The 27,351-nt window shown below is 38.5% G+C and overlaps 1 protein-coding gene across 1 annotated transcript; it reads left to right on the top strand.

Moving 5' to 3' along the window:
* Positions 1–1,278: 1,278 nt before the first annotated feature.
* Positions 1,279–27,351, top strand: RGMA (repulsive guidance molecule BMP co-receptor a). Its single transcript, XM_053461806.1, has 4 exons — positions 1,279–1,403; positions 13,531–13,646; positions 23,547–24,061; positions 26,219–27,351. The coding sequence occupies exons 1-4, from the start codon at positions 1,390–1,392 to the stop codon at positions 26,915–26,917; spliced, it is 1,344 nt and encodes a 447-aa protein (XP_053317781.1). The 5' UTR covers positions 1,279–1,389; the 3' UTR covers positions 26,918–27,351.

Genomic DNA, 27,351 nt, shown 5'->3' with positions numbered 1-27,351 from the left:
CGGTAAATGCAGACGAGTATATGCAATGATATATAATATGACAGAGTGTCTCTGTGTCAGTGAAGTGTGAGCTTCTCCATGAGGGAGGAGAGAGTCTGTATCAGTGAAGTGTGTTGTAAACATAAGTAGTGTGTCAGTGAGTGTGTTATAAGCAGTGTGTTATAAGCAGTGTATCAGTGAGCGTTATAAGCAGTGTATCAATGAGTGTATGTGTGTTATAAGCAGTGTATCAGTGAGTGTATATGAGTGTATGGGTTTATGTTATAGTGTGTCAGTGTGTTATAAGCAGTGTGTCACTGAGTGTGTTATATTTCAGTGAGTGTTATAAGCAGTGTATCAGTGAGTGTTATAAGTAGTGTATCAGTGTGTGTATGTGTTATAAGTAGTGTATCAATGAGTGTATATATGTGTGTGTGTTAGAAGCAGTCTATCAGTGTATGTGGGTTAGAAGCAGTGTATCAGCGTGTCTGTGAATATGTGTGACCGTGTGTTATAAGCAGTGTATCAGTGTGTGTGTGTGTTATAAGCAGTGTATCAGAGTGTGTGTGTGTTATAAGCAGTGTATCAGCGTGCCTGTGTATATGTGTGACCGTGTGTTATAAGCAGTGTATCAGTGTATGTGTATGTTATAAGCAGTGTATCAGTGTGTGTGTGTGTTATAAGCAGTGTATCAGTGTGTGTGTGTGTTATAAGCAGTGTATCAGAGTGTGTGTGTGTTATAAGCAGTGTATCAGAGTGTGTGTGTATATGTGTGACCGTGTGTTATAAGCAGTGTATCAGTGTATGTGTGTGTTATAAGCAGTGTATCAGAGTGTGTGTGTATGTGTGTTATAAGCAGTGTATTAGAGTGTGTGTTATAAGCAGTGTATCAGTGTGTGTGTGTGTGTGTTATAAGCAGTGTATCAGTGTATGTGTTTGTTATAAGCAGTGTATCAGTGTATGTGTTTGTTATAAGCAGTGTATCAGAGTGTGTGTGTTATAAGCAGTGTATCAGTGTGTGTGTGTTATAAGCAGTGTATCAGTGTATGTGTATGTTATAAGCAGTGTATCAGTGTGTGTGTGTTATAAGCAGTGTATCAGTGTGTGTGTGTATTATAAGCAGTGTATCAGTGTATGTGTATGTTATAAGCAGTGTATCAGTGTGTGTGTGTTATAAGCAGTGTATCAGAGTGTGTGTATATGTGTGTTATAAGCAGTGTATCAGAGTGTGTGTATATGTGTGTGTGGGGAGGAGGAGCCGGGGGAGGGCCGGGCTGTGTCTGTGGCTGTGTCGGTCAGAGAGTGTCTGTCTCCGGGCTGTGCGTTGCAGCATGCGGGGGAGAGGGCTAATACCCCCCATGTGAGCGCTGGAAATCCTATGGGAGGGTGACCCCCAGCACGGGCAGGCTCATGCAGCAGACAAGGTGAGTGGGACATTTTGGGGAGGCTGTGATTCTCTTACACAGAAATCTATACTCCGCTGTGCCGATCGCTGCATGAACACATGTAGAAAGAAGCCCTGCACATCGGTAACCTGTAGTGTGTGTAACAGTCACCTCCTCAGTGGGTCTTATAGACTAGTTCATAGCTTCAGCTTGGTCCCTGATGCCACCTATATTATGTTACATGTATGGATTTATCGCGATCGCTTAACTGAGTGCATACTAACCATAGGACCAGATGGTAATGCGGAGTATCCCCCATCCCATTACCGAGGCAGAGACTTTCATCATCATCATCCCAAATAATGTTACCAGTGACTTCGCATTGATTGTACCCACATGTCCCATACTCCCAATATATCCCAGCATGAAATGGGGTGACTCTGCGGGGCTTCACTCGTTTAAGGGAACATTTGAGGCTTCACTGCTTTGTCCTGGTCATGTAACAGGTGAAAAGGGATTTATACCATCTGATTGGGGTAATCATGAAATAAGGTACATTGATTATGTTATATAATACTCATATATAATACTCTTATTCTTGACCTCTCTGTTAACAAAAAACACAATTTCCAACAATTTTGTACTCATTTCATTTTTTTAATAAGTGTATAATTATTATTTTGAAGTATGAATGAGTGGACGACCTGCTACATTTTAATACATTTTTACCGTACGGAGCTCTCTATATAGTATGTGTTCAGTATATAAAATATAAGTATTTTGTTTTCTTTTATTTATGTGTGGTGTTTAAGATATAGATGCATAGGGGGTGACAGCCGGGGTATGCGATCCTTCGAATACAGATATATATATATATGAACAGACTCCAATGTTTTTAATATAATAATGTATTATAAATATTTATAATTGCTTTGTATATCTTAATTTTTAAATAGACACTTCTTTGTTACAGATTTTGTTTGTGTTATATGTCGATGATTGTTTTGTCTGCTTATGTATGTTTATATAAACACGCACTCCATCGGTCAGAAACACACTGCTATCCACGCTGACCATAAGTGTATTAAATATGATGCATGCAAATTAATTATCGTACCTAAACTATATATATATATATATATAATTTGTAGGCTTAAAACATAACCATATATCGTTAATTATGTGCATATTACGACAGTAAAAAATCTTAGTAACATTTGGAAGAATGTTTGACTGTCACTTTAAACATGATAATATGGTAGAGCGCATTTTTACTCCTTTAGCTCACACTGTTCAACCTCATAAAATATTTTTTTTTTCCAATTTTAGGGGCAATATGTAATTTAGGATTTCTATTAAAAAAAAATAAAAAATAAAAAAAAGAGAAGAGAAAAATATTCTCCCAGCACAGTGAAGGTCTCCATAAAAAATGTTGGAGGAAACGTATAAATAATTCAGCATAAAATAGGACTCACCAAAATTGGGGTACTTTAACATAGCGGTGGTCTAAGTAATATACGGCCATATAGTGTCTAATGGAATCCCACATATTTATTTGTCAGATAGGTGCTTATAAATAGTATTTGCTCTGTGTGCGCTGATTCCTTGGTTTATTATATATAAATAATTCTACCAAGCAAATGTTCTTTTTTTTGAAGTGGGGATGGGAAGCACACCCTATCATGGCTTTTAACACCCCGATTTATTATGCGCATGTAAAAGAACACAGTTTGCTCACTTTGAGTGACATCAGTCAGCTGTGTCTTCAGACCATCTGTGGCACATTTGGTAAGGGTGCAGAAAACAGAGCACAAGGGCTAGCAGTGATATTAATGTTAAGTCAGCAGTATAGCTGTGAAAATGATATTCTTGACATCCTCTAGCCTTCTGCCCTCTACACCTTCCATATTTTACCAAACATTTACTGACCAAATATTATACCTGGAGGGGGTTTTCGGAAATGGAAATGAGGCATTAAGTACTTGCAGGTAGGAATAGCAGCGAGCGAGTGTGGAATGCGGTTGCTTCGGTGGCAATCCTATCTTTTTGCGATCCCAACTGTTCAGCGTTTCATTGTGAAAGAAAAAAAAATCTTATTTTATTCACAGATTTGGTAATTTATGCAATGTCCACACAGGTGAAACTATGAAATAGCTATGTAATGGCTCAGAAAGTAAGATAGGTATATTATTAAAATTCTAGCCAGGAACCATACTTTTGGGTAGCGTGCATTTAAGTCTTGTTTTTTTTACACAATGGATTTTTGAATAAAAATGTGTGAAATTGCTAATAAAGATCACTTTGCCAATGCTTTAGAGGTGTGCTGGACTACGTTGACAAATGTTTGAAGGTAAAATGTGCTGACCTTTCTAATCGATGTGATCATTAAATTCACCTTAAATATAAGGACAGTCTATTGATTTATCAATTCATTGACTGTAAACAGCAAATTCGGAACATAAACAGGCGGTTCAATTTTTCCAAGGCAACCAAATCAGATTAAAAACAACTATTTAAGAGGCGTCCTTCAAAGAGTTAACAGGTGTAATGGGTTCTTACTGGCTCAGCAAACATTTAACCTAATTTCACTATAATGATTTCACCAGAGGAGAACTTTTCTTTAATTTCCATTAACTGTGCACATTTTCCATTATTTGCATTTAATGAAAACCTCTCCAGTGTGGGATGGTGAAGTCCATTCGACTTCCTGGAAAGAAAGCATCATAGCTTACCCTGTATCAGTTTACAATCTTGGTATGTTTTGTTATTCATCATTCATTAAAACAAAATGACCTAATAAACAAGCTGTGAAACAGCATTTTAAAAAAATCATTTTTTTTTTCTTTTTTTTTTTAAATCATGTAATTTTTTGAAATGAATTAAAGCAATGTTCAGGAGCCAGAGGCAGATGGTATAAGTGATAAATTGGATTTTGCACGTCAAATTAATTGCGCTGCCAGGAAAGACACGAGGTTCCCAATATTAACATTTTAGTTAGACTGAGCAAGCTGTGTGTGCCATCCTGGAATTCTAGCTAGAAATATTTTCGATAATTTGCAGGATGAGTAGGATGAACAGTGCCACCTTCTGGAAACACCCAGACCGATCCCGATCCCATACTGCGTCTGTTGGCTTAATTCCTAAATCAGGGAATGTGGTCAGCCAGCTCACTTTCTCCAAATAAGAATACTTGAAGGCTAGAAAAGGTCTATTTTTTATCTGACCTTGGCAGGCGTCTGTCAGAACTTCTCCCCTTTCAACCTCTTATATATGTCCCTTGTATCCCTTTATATTCAGTTAAATTAATCTTTTATCGTCTGAATAGTCTTGCAAGGCTCTAGCCATTTTCTCTGTGTAAGAACCGTGCTGGTCACAGTAAGTGGAGATTATCCTTTGTTCAGTTGAGTCTCAATGCACCAAGGTAGAGATAGTAGACAACTAGAGTAGGTTGACCAGATATCCCCTGGATGTCCACTGAAGCCATGTGAAGCCTAAAGCTAAGTTATCATTCATAAATAGGCTGTTTTTTAATTAAATTCCATTAAATATATCTACTATAGTCAACATCATTATAATAATGTTGTAGCCCTCACCAGGCAGTATCATAGGTAGAACATCACACAACAACACAACATCCACATTGAGTGCAAGAGACCCTTGTTGTAACATATATGCGATGAAGAATGTGTGTGTCTTTGTGAATAATCTCATATTTTATGCTTGTTTGGGAAATAATTATTGCAAGTTTTAACATATTAAGAAAAAAAAACAGCCATCAAAAACATACACTTTGGGGACAGAGTTGAAAACGTAAATTGAGTCCCTTTAAGTGTTGCTCAGAGCTCTCCTGGCACTCACCAAAGTGAAGCTGTAACATTTTAGGATGTGTATTTTTTTTGCATTCCGTATTCCTTGATTGCACTTGCCTGCTAAGCTAAGGCAGGAGAGGTTTTGTTTTCCTTCCTGAGTAATAATTATTGGCAGACTGTGTTCTCTGGCTTATTCTCAACCATGGTCTGGCAGGTAGCAGAATCCTGTACTGTGTGTTTTGCAGTTTTTCCCAATTACAAGGTAAACAAAAATTCAATATGAAACAGTAATTACATTAAAACTGGCGAGAAACGCTCGGTGAGGCATTTTCTTCATAGTTTAGCTAAGAAAGGCAGTCTCTGTCCCTTTAGGTGTGGTCGTCAGACGTCCACCCCAATTGCCATCAGCCCTTCAGGCCAAAAAGAATCAGTTACGTGTAGAACAGATGAGGACCTCTTTCTCTTACACTCATGCAGTAAAGAGTATTACATTTAAACCTCATTTGTTTTCCATTAGCGTCTGATTTGGGATTATTTAATGCCTCCTGTCATAATTATCAGCCGTGTATTGATGATATGTGTGGATTCGTGTTAGTAAGGGAATCGTTCAAGTATTCGGTGGAGGAACTACAAAATTCTGCACCCTAGACAGGGCACCTCACACATCTTACTCCCTATAGAAAACATGCATTGAACGTCTATAACTGAACCCTAGGATTTTGCCTACTGTTGTGTCATATTTTGGTAGACAGAAGGAGTATGCAGTAGCCATGGTCTACATTTAGTATTGATGTTAGTGGTTTTGGTAAGAAAAGAGTTAAATCTGCAACTCCTGATCTGCCTTACTATTCAGATCAAAATACTGTATCGCATATTTGTGTATTTGCGTCTGTACAACAACTGCTCCATCTAGTGTGAAGATCCTTTTCAGTTTCTGGCAAGAAAATGTTGTTCTTTGGAGACTCCTGCACCCCGGACCTTTTGATAAGGCTTGGCCACATTTCTATGCTCTTATAAGGGTGAAATCAGCGATTTTTGGCATCAATGATGACCAAAGAATTCTGTCAGCAGCAGGAGTGCGAAGCCAGGTGGAACATATTTAATTTTTTTTCTGTACTCATAAAACATGTGTACAGCTTATAGACTTTCTATTTCTGCTGGTCTGTCCTAAAGTTCAGTTCCCACCTTGCAATGTTAATGTATGATGGGAATTGTAGTTTGTGCCTGCAGAGGTCGACCATACTCGGCCACTACATTCTGAATGCGAAATCTAAAGCCTGACGAAGAAATCTAAACATATATTATTTTCTTCCCTTTACATCCTCATTTGTGGGAACATTAATTCTTCAGCTGTACGTGACCTGGTCCCATACGTTGACCCCAGTTTGGTCAACATACAGTTGAATCCAGCGCTTTGTAGCGGTCTGTTGGGTGGAACTACATTCTTTGCAAGTCAAGTGAGAGCCTTGATTATTACAGGAAATGGATCATTACTAAGTTGAAAAGCTTACTGTTTTAATCCCTCTAACTTGTTAATGTGAACTTGGAAACATGGTGCAAAGTACATAGCCTGGTTTTATAACATAGATCAGTATCATGAGTTATTTGACAACACCGACAAACAGTGTGGGATTTTAGATGATGTTCTCCACAGATGGCAAGTGGCAGCGATTGATAGCAATATCATAACAGATCTTTACATTGTGCACTTGATAGAGCAAGGCATTAAAGATGCAGTTCCACGTATGTTAAAGGAGCACTCCAGTCCTAATTTTAATGTTAAATCCATATTGGAGTCCATTTTGCACGAACTCCAGTGCCTTTTGCTGCCAACAGATATATATGAAGCCATTCTAGCTATTGGAGTTCTTCTCTCTCATTTAACTCCTCCCACAGATGACTCTACTGAAAGCAGGAAGCATACCACAGTATGCTTTTTGCAAATACTCAACAGAACTCTCATTCTAGTTAAGGGGAGTACCAGCTGCAAATCATGTGTATGCTATCTGAATACTAATTTTTTGCTACCATACACGTAATTGGCTGCTGCTTCTGACATTTGCGTTGAAGGGCTACTGAGCATGTGCAAGAAGAAAGGTTAGGAACTTGAACTGCACTAGGAAGGACATTTCTATTGTTGCATTTAGTTGAAAAGGTGTTACTTTATGCAGATTAAGCACCTGTAAAGAGGGAGTATATAGAACAGGAATTATACTTTTTTCCTCTTTTTTTACTACTTCTTCCCATAGTCCCGGTGCAGATCGTACTTCCTTGTTAAGCTTTGAAAACCTGCCTGTTTCTCATGTGTGAAAATCTTATCCTTCTAATGTGTGCTTATAAGTCTGACTTATCAGGTATGTCAGTAACTTGTAAATACATCAAACAGTTTACGGTCCATAAAACTATCTCAGCAGAGCTCACAAATTAGCCTGGGAAATTAGAGAGCCTGAGCTCTATCTAGAACTTGGCTGTCTTTCAGTGACTGAACTTTGAATCCTTTTATCAATCACGGTTAAATAAGTTGGATATAAGTAGGTATAAAAATGTATTAACGCATAGGTACCAGGGTATTCCCAGCTGCAGAGGGATTTATTTAAAAAAAGCATTTTGTTTTCTAACCAGAACCTATAGCTTTTCTCAAATGTCACATTTTGCAATTCAGCATTCAATTTAATAGTGTTTACAGAATGTATATGTATATATATCTAACTTGATGTATATTCCACTCAGTATTGGCATTTTTATTGTTCTCCATTAAAGTTATTTTTTTTAAACTTACTGCCCCCCCCCTTGTGGTAAACAATTTGCCACCTCTTGCCACAGATCACAGCATCATTATTACTTATATATTCCAGATTATTTAAGAAATTCACGTAAACCAGTAAACCATTATTAGTATATCAATATACATAGTGTTTGAAGCTCACAATCTGTAATTAGCAGATCAGGCAGATTATAAAAATCATTTGTAGTCTTAATTCTATTCCCTGTCTTACTTTTCATATAAATGAAGCCCCTTCCCCCACCTCCGTTAATATGAGAATGCAGCATATTTTTACAAGACTCATAAACCTCACCTTGGTTTTATGAGAAGATGGTTCCCGTCATGCGTCCAGGTGGTATGTTTCATTTATATTCTGTTTTTACGAGACGCTGATAATACGCAGTAAGGTGTCTGAAAATTCCGATTTATCTTTTGAGTATGTTTCTTATACTTTATATGTTTTTTTTTTCTTTTTCATTTCAATAGTCTTGTTTTACAAAAAAACTATGTACATTTAACATATTGACTGACTCACAGGGTTTATGTGGTCCCCTTGTACAGCGCTGTGGAATATGTTGGCACTATATAAATTAATAAATAATGTGGTGATGTCATTGCAACTTCCAGATCTGATATTTAAGGCTTTTACGCTTGGGGAGCCTCTTGGATAAGCTACAGAAACCACATAATCAATTAGTGAAATTGAGCTGCACAACGAGCCGCATTTAATCTTAGTTGCCTTGAAGAAGGCTTCCATCTTTGTTGACGGCTTACGTTGCGACATAAGTATGGAGGACTGAAGATGCCCTTACTGTAGTTGGTGGTTCAGGGTGCTGACAGTACGGAAAACATCAATATGTTTCTTATCAGCCAGGCTTTATGGGGTACAGGGGGGCTGCTTCTATTTTTTCCACTATGAGAGATCCAGTTTAAAATACGTTTCAGGATTTCGTTAAGAATGCTGGTCCAAAAAAATAAATAAAAAATTCTCATAGGAGATTTCTAAAGGACTAGGCTGGGTGCTATTCTGGTACCAAAAGGGTTAAGGATAGCCAAGTACAGGTTTTACAATCATAATAACAGAGCAAATAAATGTGACAGCTGAGCAGAAGCAGAGATTTACTTAGCAATGCAACATACTATCCCTTGACCCGCTTGGAATTCACTTTAAGATCCTTTTTTCAGTTACTAAATTTTGTTTTTAACTTAATCTAAATTTTAGACCTGTGTCTTTGCTTAAACCTTTGAGTGTCTGAAATGATGACTACGGCATAATCGGTCTGAACTGGCTATCTGGCAAACTGGGCAAATAACTGGCAGGATGGTGCCAGATGGCACGGGTCACTTTGATGTGGGCTGTATGCTGTGCAAGTGTAACAGCGTGGTGTGTCGAGCCGAGGGCCACATGTATGCCATTTAGCAGCAGCTGGCCTTAAAGTGCCAGGGTTGCTTTTCTTTACAGTTTTTTATTATTATTATTGTACCATTTTATTTTACTTTACTGAGAGGGTGTTAGGTCAAAAATGCCATAGGCATATGACTCTCCTGAATCCAAGATGAGACCAAGGACTGATTAAGGATTGAGTCTTTAAAGCAGGAAGAAATCAGGCACCGAATGGGTCGTATCAGCAGTGAAATTTCTACATTTCTGTCTTTACTGGAAAAAAATAATGAATTTCCATTTATTAAATGAACTGAGTACTGAGTACTGAATTTGTAGCCATCGCTGGACCTTCCTATAGAAAGTGATGAAATGTATCTGGATTTCCATCTATGCTCCAGGTTGCCTTAAGAGCTTTAATATTTTTATTAAGGAAGTAAAAGGCTGTCAAATCCCCTGTTTATTGAATGGAATTTTAGAAATTCAATAGTGAGTTCAACATTGAAGTTTCAATTTAAGGGCCATAATCTCTATATGATTAACTTTGCATTTACCTGTCTTTCTTCTAGTCTAATTAGGTGGCCGAGATTACCTACCAGAATTAGCATTAGAATTGGCTTGGCGATTGATGCTTTATTGGCTCTAATGAATATGCAAGTAATTGAATTGCTCCTGAAATAAGCGTCCGTTTGACAGCCCTAAGTGAATTTCCCTGAGTACATATGATCCTTGGGGCCAGGTTTTGACAGAATTATTTTTAGACAGGTATTGTGAGATACATAGTTCTACCTGTTGTTGGACCATCTCTCAAATGTTCAGCTGCTAAGAAAAACGTGTTGGAATCAAATCACTGCTTTATTGCTGAAAAGACCCTAAACTTCTTATATTCAGGATATCCATATGTATGTCATGCCCACTCCCATACCTCCCAACTGTCCCAATGCATCAGGAGAGTTTGGACCCTTGGTCCACAAAACAGAGATCAGTTGTGCAATGCGGCAGCTTTTCCCCATTCCATAGCTCTCTTTGTCTCATTCCATGGAGTTGTCTCATTCCATGGAGTTGTCCTTTGTCTCATTCTCTGCGTTCCATGGAGAGACTGGAAGGGATGCAAAGAGCATCTTGAAGGTGCAGAAGGTAAGGGGGCGGGGGGTCCTGCGGAGGGAGTGTGAGCCTGCTGGGGGAGAGTGCCAGCACTAAGGGGGTCCCACTCTCTGTAATACTGACACAGGTAATGTCTTCTCTAGATAATTGCATTGTTAGAGGTACCGAGTGAAGTCATGGTTATTATCAGAAAATAAACAATATATGTAAGGGTTACTACATCAAATTACTAACTACGCTAGTAACTACATCAAATGATTCTCTAATGATTTTCAAAAGTTAGTTTATATCATTTCTTTGTAGTTTTTGCAGATTATACTTTTTTCTCGATTGCAATTCAAGGAGACTTATCTTGCCCGTTTTACCGTTGTACGCTGATGTTCTTATCCGCCAGCAATGCTAGATTGCTTGCAAAAGCATGATTGCGCATTTAAAGATAAGTTACTAGGACTCGTATACAAATGGAAGTTTTTCGGAATATTGGAAATTTGGGAAACGGAATCCACATATCTGGTTCTGGAAGCAGTGTTCTCCGATTAATCATCAGCATACTTGTTAATGGAATGGTATGACGTTGTGCTTATCTTTCCTCACCACATACAAGCTTTTATCAGCTCTCTGTGTAGCACTTTTATAAATGTTTATACATAGAGCCCAGAAAAAATGCTTCATCTTACCTTGATTTGACATTTCTGTGTGTTAACCCTTTGCGCTACGGAGGTAGAGACGAGCCATGTAAGGATTACATGAGATATCTGTTACTCATGGCAAGACAGAAAAGCTGTAAAGAACCAGATCTGAGAGCAGTTGGCTGATAATTTGCCCTTTCAAGGGATAATCTGTAATGTTGATATAAATAAAGTGGTTTGGGCAACTGAGCAATGGACTGCCCATGTCTGGGGTAACACGTTCTGAGCTGCAGAAGATTGATACATTTCATCTCACCATCTTCAATAGTGCATTAAAAAAAAGAGCTAACCCTGGTGAGCTTTTCCTACAAAGTTGCCCGAAAATATTGCATTACTAAATCTGCGATATTTTGCAAATGTCACCTCACTGATTTGTTGACTATACAGGTCCTTGTTGGAGGGGTTGCTGAAAACGTTAGGAGACCCCCAACTTCATTTGTAAATTCAGTAAATTGAATAGACCCCCTAAGCGGTCATTGTTTCATTGACGGCAGACATATTCTGCAGCCCTGTGTAATGGTAGGATATCACTAGACTTCTTAATAAAATCACTTACCAGTAAAGTAGCAATACAACCTCCACACACGAGGCTACTATATGAAATTAACATCACTTTAAAGTAGCACAAATGTTGTGTTATTTCCGCTACTAAAACAGATTATGCAGATTTAGATTGCAGGCTATTCATTTGTAACGTCAGTCTTGCCATTAATGTATCAAGCAAGCCTCGAAGCACCAGAATAGCGAGGCTTGCATCTACCATACTAAACTTGTGCAACCTATTTTTTATTTATCAATTTCTAAAAAGCAAATATTTATTTGAGCGCACAGAGAATTATGTTAACTCTTTATATGTGTTGGTGCAAACCCATATGGTGCTCAGCTGGTTTATTATACTGTAGCTCAGCACATAGGATTTTACTGTGCTAATCTTACATCGACTGGCAGAGATGATGATGTATATCCTGCTCATTCGGAACCGGGGGATTGGTTTCCACTGAAGTTTGCGTAGATCTACTTTCGGGAACAGATGGACTGCGTCACATTTGTCTTGGGCCTTGGTATATTTTTAGACCTTTTTTTCTCGTTGCTCTGTTCCACTTGGGCCAATTAGATCAAATGGTTCTGAGTACAACATGAAACATTAAGAACGATTCGGGCCATCTAGTCTGCCCATTTTTCCTGATGTAATCCTGTACTGAGACCCTCCTTACATCTAAAGCTCTGACCCTCTAATTGTATATGGCCTCTGGTTCTTCTCCTTTCAATGTTTGCCATAATATGGTCAGTTCAAAACCATAACCCTTGCAATTTTACGTGTAATTCAAATATTTATTTTAAAGCACAATGTATTTCACAGAGTCCGAATATATTTCTGGGGACAGATTATTATTGTTTATATATAGAACCATCATATTCCACAGCGCTGTACAATGGTTAAACAATCTGGCTTACAGAAACAACAGGTGAAGAGGGCCCTGGTCAAAGGAGCTTACAATCTAGAGGGAGTTATGGTGCATTACACAAGAGGTAAAAGTGCCACTGTTAGGGATTGACTAGCCACAGCAGTATAAGTATTGAAGGAGAGGGACCAGGAAAGGTGTGCTAAAAGAAGAAGGCCGTTAACGCGTAAGTCCGTAGGCATCCTTACAGAAGTGGGTCATGAGTGATTTGAGGAAGGACCGAAGGCATTGATTAAGAGACTCTCCCTACATCTAGTTATTCTAAATTACAGTCTGCTTATGTCTGGAGATATTTCACTTTGTTTATAAGTGACAGGTAGGCAAATGCCTGGTGGAAACAAAATAGTTGTCTACAAATAAATTGATTCTAAAGAATATTTCTGTAACACTGAGATACGGGACACAGCAGCGCATACAAAGTTCCAAAAACCAAAGTTAAGAGTATTTAATTTGATGAGCACAAGGCAGGACTTTCTTCTCACACAACACCAATATGTGACATCTGGTGACAAACGTCTCTTGATAGTCGATGCGTGTGTTTATTTTTCCTCTAAGGGCTTTTCTTATTTGGCTGTGTGCAGATTGTGTTTTCTCAGTTGCTGGATGTGTGAGAAGGAATCTGCCCTCCTCTCGGTAGGCCCATGGAGTTGTAATAGGAGCCTGTGGGTGGAACGGTTTGAGATCATCTGTGGGGGCAGGGAAGAAAGGAGGAACAGTGTAGGCATTGGAAGGGAACTAGGTTGATTGATGGCTTTGCTGTTGTGCAGAGGAGGAGGAGGAGGAGGGAGAGGAGGAGGGAGAGGAGGAGGAGGAGAAGGAGAAGGAGGAGGGAAAGAAGAGTGTCTAATCTTTCATTGCAGTATTGGCTAAAGCGCTTCACACAAGTTTACATTGCTGGAGTGTGATCTATTTTTTCTCTTTTTTTCTTCTCCTTTTATTTTTTTCTGACTGTCCAGGGCAAGGGTTGTGGATAAAGCCCAAGCTGGATGGATGGGTATGGGGAGAGGGGCAGGACCCAAAGCCCTGGGATTCTTCACAATCCTCGCTGTCTTCTTCTGCACGTTCCATACAGGTAAGGAAGTCACTTTCAACATTTATCTTGTAATTGTCTTATAGCAAGGATGGTGTCCCTTATCAAGGTCCACTTTGCTTAACTTACATGGGGATACCAACTTAAGCATCCTTCTTAGAATCGCTACTATCTGACATTGCATTAGATACCTTGTATCTATTTGTATTAGACACATTATTGCTACTATTATGTTTATTTCCCTAGCTAAACTTTGAGACGGTAATGAGACCGTGAATATATATATATATATATCTGATACATAGATATAGTCATATTTTTCATATTCTCGCTGGTAGACGTGTGGTGTCATTGATCTGACCAAGCAAACTCCTAAATAGGTGGAATAAGTAACATGGAAATGTTGTGTGTGTATATGGGTTGATGTTTCACTGTCATTTGCATAATATAGCCCATTATTCTGAAATATATAATTACATATTTTAAAATTACCAGTGGTGTGTGTGTGCATGTAACTATGTCAATACAGAACTCAACCTCCAACGCTCACAGGGGGAATGTTCATTATTCTTTGTTTAGCACACATTCATATGTTTTACTATTGCCTTCCATTCACAGAACTCTTCAGTTATCTCTAGAATTTATGAATGTTGATATGAAGTCGAGGGTTTTAATGCTTTTCCCTGCCATCTGGCTGCTCTGTCGAGGTGTATGTGAATGGAGGGCCTGGGCCCCAAAGTTTCGGTCTATTAGCTGTAGGGCTGTCCTGTTTATTATTTTTCAAGGTAGGACTAGGCGAACTCTAGAATGAGAGCAGAAGTAGCCATCTGTTTCCAATGAATCCCAGTGTTTTTCTGGCTTCATTCTTGCCTACAAATTCCTGCAAGCCTTGTTTTTGTTGGGGGGGGGGGGGGGGTGGAAGACAGACTCCACACTGGGGGTTTTGTTCTTTCCAAAGATCTCGAGTTTCTGCTGGATTCAGGTTTAAGTCACCTGGAAATGCATTGGCGATAAATCCCAAATGTATTGCTTTTACTATTCATCTGTGCAGGATATACTCCTTGAATTATATATACAGCAGTACTGATAGAATGATAAGATACTTAGGCTATATGTACATAAATGCACATATCACACCACTACGTGAGTGGAATTTAAATACAGGAAAAATAAATGTGTGTGTATATATATAAATATATACATTTATTTTTCCTGTATTTGTAGTGTTTTTTGTGTATCTTATCATTCTATCAATACTGATCATATCAATTTTTTAAAATCTATGATAAAGTATTGAATAGTAATTCTGTAGGTCGTTTTCATGAAACCCCTGCTGTTAGAAACCAGCTAATAAAGATGCTTTGAAAACATGTGGCAATGTATGCACATCATAACCATAATAATTTGGATTTTAGAGCTGAAATACGGTGGAATCCAGAGCAGCTCCGCTAGCGAGAATATGAATTAGTGGCTTGAAAAGTAAAATAATGTTTAGCCTGTTCCAAAATATTACTCCGCACAATCTGACTGTTTCTTTGACCACAACCAAGCACTTTTAAAAAAAAAAAAAACCAAAAAAACAAAGATGTGGCATAACTCTGATTACCCTTAATTATCCTCAGCGTTGGCCTCTCATAATGGATTTCCCCATAATATCCGAACATAGCCCTAGGGGAAAGAATAATACCACTAATTTCAGCAAATCCCTTGTGTAATCCCAGACTGCCTCTAGAAAATAGGTTAAAAGAAAACAACAAAAACAAACAAAACAAAAACACTCATAAAAATAAAACATGAATCTTATATGTTAAATTTAAGTGTAGTTTGCACCCTGTACCTGACCCCTTTGGCCATGTGGTTAAAAGATGATATAGTAATTGATTTAAGTGCCTTTTTAGAAGTAGGTGCACACACCTCAAAGCCAGTCTGTGTGGTTTGTTCAAGATAAAGATCAGGCTTATTGGAAGTTTATCGGGATAGGCTGATAAATCACCTTTGTGTTCTTACTCTGTGGTATGGGAGGGGGAGGAAAAATGCACCCAAGGCTCTACATGAAACTGAGAAGTGAGTGACTCCAAGCTGTGAAAACAGCACCTTCCAAATCCTTAAAGTGACAGCATGTCTCATAGATTTCCCGATGAAACACAGATGTGAAAATATTTTCTTTTTCTCTAAGAAGGTCATCTACCTCGCGGGACCCATGAAATCTTTATTGTAAGACTCATTGTATTAGAATGTCTGTTGTAAACAAATAGGCTGTTCTGTTAAAACAAAAATAAAAAAATAACATTTCAAAGGTGAATGTTTGACTACTGAAAACAACATCTAGATCTTAATCCTGAATCCTTCATTCATACACTCTTTACATGCCACATTTGGTTTGGGGGGTTCCAGTCATTTTAAGTAGCCCCTGAAACAACAGAACATTGTATTCATGTTGAATAATCTTCAATTTAAATAGTTTCTCGAATATTTGTTCAAAAATAGACATTTTTTTTATAATAATTAGTGATTTTTAAAATAGTGTAATAGGAGTTATACGGTAATTTGGTAGGCACCGAAGTTTTCATTCTTTGATTTAAATAAAACCATATCACTGCAGATTAATAATAGTGTTTGGCAGCTGGTGTGTGTGTGTGTATGAATGTGTGCGTGTGTGTGATTTTTTATTATTAAATAATAATCCATTCTTGGTATTTGAATACACATGGCTTGCCCATTCGCCCCTGAAACTTTGTGTGCCTGCAAGGTATAATAACCTTCTTGTACACCTATGCGTTTCTTTAAATCTCTGCTGACCAGAACAGCGGATTAGGTTGTAAAAATAAATATACACAGCAAGGACAAATCAATCAGTCTTGGTTATCTGACACAACTCGCAATTCAGATATACTGCTGTAGAGGTCATACTGAAAGCTGCTAAAAAACAAACATAAAATGTGCTTTTTCATAATAATACAATATAATAAAAGAAGACTGTCTGTTGATTGCATTACACAATACGGGAAAGGGACAGTAAGATAAAACCTAAATGCTCCTCAAATAAATGAACGCCTATAAGCGGTCAAGAGGCAAGAAGGACCCCAATTTGATCTTTTTAGGCAGAGTAAACAATTTTTGGATATCCCAACTTGAGCAGAGGCATCTCAATTGAACATTCATTAAAATACTTGTCTTCAGGCAGGAATACAAAGAAGTTAACTATAGATAACTATAATTTGAACCTCATTAGCCCTCTTAGACGTGCCCTCATTTTTAATTATGTAGTAAGCAGATTTCTACTGCCCTAATGTTTATATCCTCAATTTGAAAACTATGGCTAGCGTTTGTTATTGTGTTTGTTTGTTACAGAATATATTTCATTTGAAATGCAGTCATGCTAAAAAGAAAGATCTGTTTGTAAATATGTTATGTTGTTGCTCCACAATAGACCAAATTGACCATCATATGCAGAAATACCGGCACGGCCCAGTAATGGGAGGGAATGGGGGCAGAATGGGTCATTGGCGTCCGGCTAAAGTTTGGTTCCTGGGTTTTAATACCTGTTTATACTGCGCAAAATCGCACTAAAGCGTCAGTTCTCTTCATGTTAAATCATAAGGCTGGCATGTGCACCTGGTCAAATAATTGTTCCCATTAACGAGTAATTATTTCGGTGAATTGAAATAGGCCGTGAGCTGTGCAGACAAACCAGATGGGGGTAGATTGTAACACTGCGGCATTTGCTTGGGTGACATCATACTGTGAAAAGCTGTAAGATGAAAGAATAATACTATGCAGAATCAGCGGCACACATGGTCGATAACCCCTAGTGGAATTAACAGCCAAACTCTACTGTTTATAAAGTACATTACATATGGTTCTCCTCTAATGTTCTTATCCCTTAAAACGGGAAAGAGCCGTTCGTGTAAGTGTGTGCAGATAGGGTTGCGTTGAATATGGTTGCGCAATGCCTTTGGTAAGGCCAAAGATGAAGAATTTGGTGACAGCTTGGGATGTGTCTCCTTATCTCGCAGATAACCGTTATGGGGGATTTGCTGACTTATTGTGAACGTTTGTTCACATTTTATAGGGTGTGAACAACAGGCTGTCGAAAGACCAACACAGTCTCTGAAACACACTTGTTGCGGTTGAAAGGAGAGTAGCACCGGCCAATTTGTGTAGCATGGGACTTCATAGAGCGTGTTTCCGTGAGGGTCTCGTTACAAGGGTGGGCTGTATCGGGGGCTGACGTGTTTTGCTGAATTTGCCAGAATGACCACCGAGTGCATCAGTGACATATATAGGACTTGGCTGTTTTATTGTAACCCTGTGGCTTTATTATTTATTGATTAATATAGACCCATCATATTCTGCAGCACCGTGCTTTTTTAAATCGCATTAAAGTATATAAAACAAATTACACATGACCACAGAGGTTTATTAAGCACTTTATTGTAGTGATATTAGAAATATATTTTTTGTAAAATAATTCTCCCCAAACAATTTTCTATATTTTTGTTTCTCATTTTTGCTTTAATATCTGATATCGCTGGGGTATTGTAAGAGCAATATACAAGTTATTTTTTTTATGATATTTGCGCGTCTTTTTAAGTCTGGTTTTGAAACTGTTCCTAACCTATATCAGGCGATTTCTTCTTCTCAATATGAACAAGTTATTGTTAGCAGTGAAGACGTCGAAGAGTAAAAGTGATTAAACTTCTGTTGCTGATGTCATTTTTTATTTCCCTGCAAAGGATTCTGGGGCAGGACACCGAGTAAGATGATATCCCCAAACTGGGAAGCTGACTAAGGATAGCACAGTCTCCTCTTACACAACCAGAGCTTCTTCCAAGATCCACTGCGCTTCCTTCTCCAGCTTCCACCCCCGAACCTGGGGACATCTTTTTATTTTTTGTATTTATTTTTTTCCATGGAGGTTTTTTTTCTGCTCTTGCTACGTGAAACCTACATTTAGTTTCTGATTTAATGGGAAACATTATTTTTTCTAGAAAGATGTCTACCTTTTTCGCTCTACGGTATAAATTTAATAACAGAAGGAATGTGATTATAACCTTATCCTGTGAGCACTTAACACCAAAGTTGCAATTTCCTTTTTTTTCATGAGTGAAATGCTTTGTTAGCAGCAAATATGTGACGTCAGATTATCTATTTGCGAGTTTCTAAAAGAAAATGCGAGGAGGATACGGTCTATAGAAATCATGCAACGCTATGCTATATCTTTATTCACTGCAAGAGTATAATAAGAGTCAGACCATATGTCTTGGAAGGTTCCTGTTGTGAAGACATTGAATGAAAGAAGCTGGGTGTCTTTAAGAAGGCAAAAGACTTTTTTTTTACAATCCCAACCCCCCCTCCAGTGCAACTGAAACCCGATCTAATCCTTTGCACATGGGTTAATTTATTAGCCTGTTGGGCTTTTCTTGATGGCAAATTGCATTGTCTTTATTCCAGAGTCCAAGCTTTGGTGAGGTTTACTGCATTCCACGGGCTCTGTTCTGAGCTGCTCTTTCACACCCCTCTGAGTACAGTCAAATAGGTTTTATTGGGCAGCTTTGTTATGCAAACAAGGCTATAATAAGCAGCTCATTATTCCGCAAGATTGCTTGATTAGCAGTTCAAAAGAGGTCACAGAAGGACCCCATTCCCAATTTACGCTTGGAAGGATTTTGCTTTTCTTTTGGATAACATTTTTTTTTAACTTAAATTATAAATATGACGATTCATTTATAGCAATGGGTTCTACTTGCCTATGGAGTTTTTTCAGTACTCCAGTATGGGGGAGTTATCGGATGGGTTGTGCTTGAGCTCCTTGACTTTACCATATTAGGGTCTACCCCAAATAATTTCTGCTGCAGGGAGAGCTCTTCAGTCTTCTAATCTGTTGAATTTATACATTATATAGCCTACCTTGCAGGAGAAAGAGCCAATGTTGGCTCTTCAACCCAACAGCAACTCTCCCTTTATTGAATTATTATCCTAATATTGACTACTTTTCAAGTTTGTCCTTTGAGAATGAATTGTTTGGAAGTACCATTGTTAGAACATTCTGATGCAAATCTCCTATACACATTAAGATGTTAATTATCAAGATTACTAATTAACCAGGTGCTTTGTTGTTTAATGAACACTTATTTAAATACCTCTAAATTTTACTTAGAATTATTCTGTCTTTTCAAGGGATACTTGCTACATTTTCAACATGTATTGTAAATGGGCCCTGTTTGGTGTAAAATGTTTGGGACACCAAGACCAATAGTTCCATGCGGTACATCATAGTTCATCTCCACTATGATGTCAGACACCCTGCTTGGTAAATGGCCGTGACGGGTTTTTGTTTTAACTTTTCCAGATGACCTGGTTATCTTAGGTATCCATTAACTACCAAAGGGGGTTTAGAGGTGCTGTTCTTCCTCCTCTGCAGAATTTTACTCTTTTTGTACCGAAATGCTAATCAATAGAAACATCATCTCTAATACTGTTCATCGCCCAAAACCTTTCCCGGTGATAAATCTTTAATCATGCAAAAACTTTGCCTTATCCATAATTTTTGTCAGGAGTGCCTATCACGTGACACAAAAGCAGAAAACCTGTTTCTGTGTTATTTTCATGTGATAAGGACCATCAGAGGAAAGAAGAAAATGACTTATTTGCTAAGTTTTATTTGTTTAGCATACACGGGAGTGCAACAAAATGTTTTGTCTAAGTGGAAAAAACACCAATTGGTATTTGTTTAGCCCAAAGCATTGACTCCATTGTATTACGTCATGGTTGGATTGGGGTCAGTGGCTATTTTGTAAATGCCCCCACACACACACAAACACACAAAAAAGGAAGTTTTACCCTATTTGCATTTTTTTTAAACTGATCACATACCAATTACACATTTCCATATAAATGCTCATATAAGAATAAAAATGGGGGGTGGATATCCCCAATACATAAATGCAAATAACCAAATTAAACTCTTTCGGTATGGTCAGGTAAGAAAGATTTTCCATGTCTGTCAAACTAGTAAAAGTAAACTGGTTGCACCTCTTGTGTAAGTGCATTCATTGTAGTGTTTTACAATGTAATAACTGTGATTAATACACTTACAATGGGTGCTTTCTTATCACACTCGGCAGATGAAAAGTAGACGGGGCCTTTGGGAGATTAGAATTTGAAACCACAGGTCAGACATTGATACTTCAAACCAAAGTAAACCGAAGAGCACCTTCAACAATGTTCAGCTATGGTGCGTGGATAAGGTTCTTGGTTAAGGCAGAACCTTCCATTAACCCTTAAAGGAAATTCCAAAATACGCTCTTTTTTTTGTTAATTCAAAAATGTTATTTTAGTAAAATAAACAATTTTCACATTTATTTCTCTCTACACTTTGTCACAAACACCACCCTTCTGATTTTCTGTAATGATTACTATATATCTTTATTAACCTCGTTTAAGTTAAAGGGACAGTAATGTGTCCCGTGCAGCCTGACCAGTATAGAATGCATATTAAAGAACTTTGTAAGTATATTAATAATTCCAATGTATGGCAATGGGTGTAAAGGTGATGCAGTAGTGTTTATGTAACTGTGAAGTAGAAAGATTTTAGCTCTGTTCAATAGGGCTGCACCTTCCAGTCGGAGGGAGGGGGCTGACATTTCTGTCAGCTAATTTTTCAATCTTCTGGTCTCCTTGTTGAAAGATATAGATGCCGAAAGCCAAGATATGTTGGCACTTGAGTTTTCTTTCCCTCTGTGTCAAAACCAAGTAAACAAAGTTCTGGAATGGAGAATGCCAACAATACCAATGTGTACCGCCAGGCATGAGTCACACAAGAAGGTTTTGTGATCCATCCAGGTTTCAAACAACCAACCTATTGAGCGAGTGCCTAATACGAAACACTACATCTTCCGTGCGCTAAATAGGTAGCTCAGTGAGCTCTGTAATTTGCGTTCGTTTATCGGAACATATATTTACATGACAATGTTTTGATGCTGTATCTTCACACAGTAACAGCGCTATGGGTTTGAAACACCGGTATTGTAAGGTCAGGGGTAGATGGCATGCTTAAAGCATTTACTGTCCCCTTCCAGGGACATAGCATCACTTTACTAAGACCTACTATCCAGCTTTGAAAGTTATGTAGCTGGCTTGTGTAATGTATGCTTTCACAATTTAGTGTAAACTTTTAATGCTGTAGAAGACTGTGGACCACAAAGAGACATTTGCCACAATACAACACTGATTGTGGTAGTCCTTTTGGCCCTGGTGCTCCATTCAGGCATAATGGCAACATCTCACTTAACTAAACTGGGTCCTGGAAATTATTTTAATAATTATTTATTGTTTTATATAGCGCCATCAAATTCCATAGTGCTGTACAATGGGTAGATAGGACATAACGAGTAGTATGTAACATAACAATTTGACTTATGGAAACAACAGGTGAGGGGAGCCCTGCTCAAACGAGCTTACAATCTAGAGATGGAAGCCTTTCCAACAAGGACTAGATAAATAGTATAATGTCAGAAGTGATGATTCTGTTTACTATAGTTTACATCTCATTGAAAACATATCGGGATCCCCGCCACGAACAGCAGATGCCAGACACCCAGGCATATGTCACGTTTGAATTTAGACCTACGCTTTTAATGCCTGCAGCCAGTATGTGCTGTTAAATAGTGTGAATGCTTGGGATGGGAGGTGGAAGGAAATAGGTCTGTTTTTTTTTCATTCTTTTCTTTTCATTCTATGAGCCTCACCTGGGAACGCAGCTGTCCTCATTGCCCTGGGGTTAAATTTTACAGCTCAAGCTCAGAATAATACTCTTTATCACCTAAAGTAATGCACTTCCCTGTTGGCTCTGCAGTCGAAGCTAATACTTAAGGTTACTTACCTTGTGGTTGTGGTAACCACACGTTTTATTAATAAGGGACACCATAGTTGCTGTGTTTGAAGAACGTTGTATGTAGTAAAGTAAATGAATAATGCTGATCTCTCCTTTTTTGTGATTTTTAATTAAGATCTTGAAGACAAAGTGTAATCTAATACTTTACAAGCAGAAAATACTAGGTATTAATGTATCGTGCAAATTCTCCTGGGTATTGGCACAATTAATTAAAAACGCTTTTATGAGAAAATTGAAACGCTTCATTTTGAAGTGTGCTGTGCAGTTCCTCTAATGGTTCTAGAACACTTTTGATAAGCCTATAGCCAACCAAGTATGAAACACTATGTATGATTTAGCTTTCAGGTCCCCTGGCTTTAGTATGTCCTATCAAAAACAGTTAGCTAATGAACTAACATGAGGTATGGAGATAACCTATGTACAGATCAAAAAAACCCATGAGGCACATGTTGAGTAGAAATCTCCTATACAACCTTCATGACACACAAAACCCTTTGGCAAGGTTCCATCCCTGGAGCATATCCCCATATACATCTGAATCAACTTATCTTGAATGTGATTTCTCGTATAAGAGGCTGGATAGGTTTATACTGTGTATTCTTGCCGTTTTTGAAAGTAAAACTAAGATATGAAAACCACCAAATAGTGGGCTGTCTATGTACCCATAAACATGTGCTCAGCAGTGGTCATGACGATGTGAGAAACACTGACCTCTCCTCTCTCCACTTCCTTTCCTTTCACAAGTACATACCTCATAAACATCTGCATCTCATAAAAATCAAATAAACTGTGGTTGCTGTGCGGGTGTGGGGGCTGGTATCGGCGTTAACAAAGCAGTTCCAGCCAGCATAGTGGTTTAACTGCCTCGTACGTGAAACAGCTGATAGCTGACTTGGTTTATAACGTTCACTTGTACTTTGGTCTATTAATGTTCTATCGCGTATTTATTGGCGTGTATTCACACAATTATATTGGCATGCGTGTAACATGGTAATATTCAGTGGAATATTATAATTCAATCTGTTATTCATTGTCCTCCCCTCTAGTGAGTTCCTCGTGTAGAATTCTGAAGTGTAATTCGGACTTCTGGACAGCCACTTCCAGCTCCCACCATCAGACAGGAGCTGAGGACCCCGTGGAGTTCTGCACGGCACTGCGGACCTACGCTCATTGCACCCGTCGCACCGCCCGCACCTGTAGGGGAGACCTGGCTTATCATTCAGCCGTCCATGGCATCGATGACCTCATGAGCCAGCACAACTGCTCCAAAGATGGCCCAACCTCGCAACCTCGTGTTCGCACCCCACCTCCATGGGACAGTCAGGAAAGGTCGGATAGTCCCGAATTTTGCCATTATGAAAAAAATTTCCACCGGCACTCAGCTCCCCCAAACTACACCCATTGTGGTCTGTTTGGCGACCCTCACCTTAGGACATTTACAGACACTTTCCAAACCTGCAAAATACAAGGAGCCTGGCCTCTCGTAGACAATAATTACTTGAATGTGCAAGTCACCAACACTCCAGTGCATCCAGGTTCATCTGCAACTGCTACAACCAAGGTAAGTCATTTTAGTGTGCTTGGTAAATTCAGAAGGTCACCTGTTCTCCTTTTCCCTGTCTGTGGAGAGTAGTTGGCATTGAAGGAAATCTCCATAGGCAGCAATAGCAGACATTTTTTCAGCTGTGTAGTATATGCTCGGTTCGTCTCTCTGAAGAAGAAAAGAAAATCCACATAACTCTTTGTTTGCTGTGTACTAAACGTTTTTAATAGTCTGCTGAAACTGTGACCAGCGGTCCAATAAACCCTGGCTTTGTTTTGTCTGAGTGAAAATGCTATATAAAGGTTTGTAACTAAATATAAATGAAACAAAGAACTGGATAGTTTTTGGATTAATGGATTAATGTTTAGGCCCCAACAGGCCATCGGGTAAACAGGACAAATGCCCACTGGCGCTTCTCTTACATTTACTAGAGCTTTAACGTGTGGCCGCATGCAGGATACAAAATAACATGTGGCTGTGAGTATCCAGCCAGTCACTGCACATACGTCATTTATGGGCTGCTGGCCTTAAAGCGCAAGGACCTATTTTAATTTCCAGTACACTCCATGTGTACAGCATTGTTTTTCCCATTTATTGGGATTCTCATTTCAGTAGTTTCCACGCTCTGTATTACATACAGAAGTAAGTGTGTGATGTTTTAATTAGGTTCTTAAATTAAAACTAAGCTGTAATAACTAGAACTATATCCTTCAGGCTCCGACAGGGAACAATTTCTTTCATTGTTTCTGAATAGCTACAATTAGTAGATTGGTTGGTTGGTTGAGCGCTGCACATGTAGGCAATTTGTCTGTCTGCCTTTGGAGCAAATCAGTAAAAAAGAGTATGTAGTCAGTCTTACACTGCAGTGGATTCATAAAATAATATATATATTCTTTTCAATACTTTCCCTTAAGTGGAAAGTGTAAGGTGAAAAAAATGAAGGGCTCTTTTATTTCCTTTGGTGGAAGCAGAGATATGAGGGACTAGTCCTTCAGGTTGGAACATGGCATCACTCCAAAGTGGAAGTGGGAAGAGGAGGGTTTTTAGTAAATCGATAGGTGGACCCCATATGTAAAGGTTAACATTTTAAGGTGGGAGCCAGTAGAGAAGTAGGAGATCTCACTATTTTAGTTTTCAGATGTATAGGTAAGGAACTTGGTAAGCGGTAGGTTTAATAATTCACAGTTGAAATAAGGTTTTGAGTTTTAAGAGTATAATGCCCATCAGCAGGATTCATGCAGAGAAATAAACTGATATGATCTCAAACATCTAGAATTTGGACTTCACAAGAGAGGCATGCCATGCTCTAACAAGCTTACCAAACTAAACTGCCATGGCAATTTGTGTAGCGTTCATTATTAGCAAGTGAAAAATGTTACTGTAATTTTTCGGACAGTGAGAAAAGTTATGTTCTTATTATTAGTCTTGGTAGTATTAAATAGTTAATCCAAATATTTGTGTGGAGCAGTGATTGGGAAAGGTTAGCCTCCTGGCCACGTCTCTGCCTGTTACATCAGGTTACTGTGAATCCTGTACTAATTATTCAGGATGTTGTTGAGCTATTTAGACATTTCAAGATTTGTGCTGATGGGTGGAAGCATGTGGTTGCATGCAGCAAAATGCATTTTGTCATAAATCAACATGCCATTTTGGATCTGATTTCATTAAGCCAAGCTTTTGGTTTGCAGTAGTTTCCAGGCACTCTGAGAAAAGACAACAAGGCACAGCTCAATTCAAAGTACCTTGGACTCCTTACACATTATGTTCTGCGCATACAAAATAATTAAACTCATGCAGTAGTAGTTATGTTTATTTAACAGACATTTTGTATATAACATGGTCACGCTCTATTTTGTAAAAGTTGGTGTGCTGAATTTAATCTTCAAAATGTTGATATTTTCCAACAAATAATACAATTTAATATTTTGTGCTGTATTTTGTGCTGTATTTTTTTTTACCTCTCTAAAGCAAGTCCAGATTGCATACAGCCTTAGAGCATTGTAATTTAGGCTTTTTTGAGGGGTTTTTATGTAAGTCAAAAGCACTAAACCCCCCAAATGTCATACATTTCCCCTTCCTCCTGTAGGTAATATTGTATCTTAAACAAAATGATGTTTTTGTAAAATGCAGGATGGTATATATTATTTGACTTTATGTCTGCTTTTTTCTTCTTAGCTCACAATAATTTTCAAGAGCTTTCAAGATTGCGTGGACCAAAAAGTATACCAAGCTGAAATGGATGAGCTTCCTGCAGCCTTCATTGATGGATCACGGAATGGTGGGGACAAGAGTGGAGCCAACAGCTTAAAAATAATTGAGAAAGTAGCAGGTCAGCATATTGAGATACAAGCCAAGTACATCGGAACCACCATTGTGGTACGACAGGTCGGCCGCTACCTGACCTTTGCAGTCCGGATGCCAGAAGAAGTGGTGAATGCTGTGGAGGACAAGGATAACCAGGGTCTTTACCTCTGCCTTCAGGGTTGCCCTCAGAACCAACAGATTGACTTTAGAACATTCCACTCCCAAACCCCAGAGACTGGTCTTAGGAAGCATGGGGCTGGATCCAATACACCTTCCTTCACCCCACAAATGGCAGGCGCCAAGTGCAAAGAGAAGCTACCAGTAGAGGACCTTTACTTCCAATCCTGTGTGTTTGACCTTTTGACCACAGGAGACGTGAATTTCACCTTAGCTGCTTACTATGCCTTTGAGGATGTGAAATTATTACACTCCAATAAGGACAAAATCCATTTGTATGAAAGGACCACTGACTTAGGGCCTGGAAATGCAGCCACACATACAGCCCTGGATTTTACTAAGATCCTAGTGGCTTTAATTTGTTTGTTTCAGTGCTGTGGAGTGTTGCTGTGATTTTATGTTTACTGTGTAAATCATGGAGAGACAAGATATGAGATTTTGACTAGAGTTAAGGTGCAGTCCTATCTTTCAAGAAGCATTCATGAAGGTGAAAGCACTCAATGTAAGATCATCTATGTGAGATTCATAAATTATTTTCTATATTTAATAGAGTTCTAAATTTAAAAATACAATTCTTTAACTCCAGATGCTGTATATGCAGAGGTGGAACTACCATGAATGCAGCTGGTACACAGAACTGAAGGCAAGGAAACGATGTATTTCAGTGTTAAATTACATACAGGCAGTGGCGACTAGCGCAATCATGCACTGAAGCCTGGCGCTGTATAAATTTACCACTAGATAAGAAGATTTCCTTGGTATATTTGCTTGCTCCATGAGTGCTTCTACTAGAGAAACATCGGAACCCCTGATTGCCAAAGTCAAAA

Source organism: Spea bombifrons, chromosome 4 (assembly GCF_027358695.1).
Source record: "Spea bombifrons isolate aSpeBom1 chromosome 4, aSpeBom1.2.pri, whole genome shotgun sequence".
Lineage (NCBI taxonomy): Eukaryota > Metazoa > Chordata > Amphibia > Anura > Pelobatidae > Spea > Spea bombifrons.
Note: the sequence above shows the minus strand (reverse complement) of the source record. Positions and strands in the feature narration are given on the sequence as shown.

Coding starts and splice junctions, on each gene's coding strand:
- RGMA (XM_053461806.1), top strand. Junction 13,647..23,546: donor CTTCTGCACGTTCCATACAG/GTAAGGAAGTCA, acceptor CCTCCCCTCTAG/TGAGTTCCTCGTGTAGAATT. Junction 24,062..26,218: donor CTGCAACTGCTACAACCAAG/GTAAGTCATTTT, acceptor TTTTCTTCTTAG/CTCACAATAATTTTCAAGAG.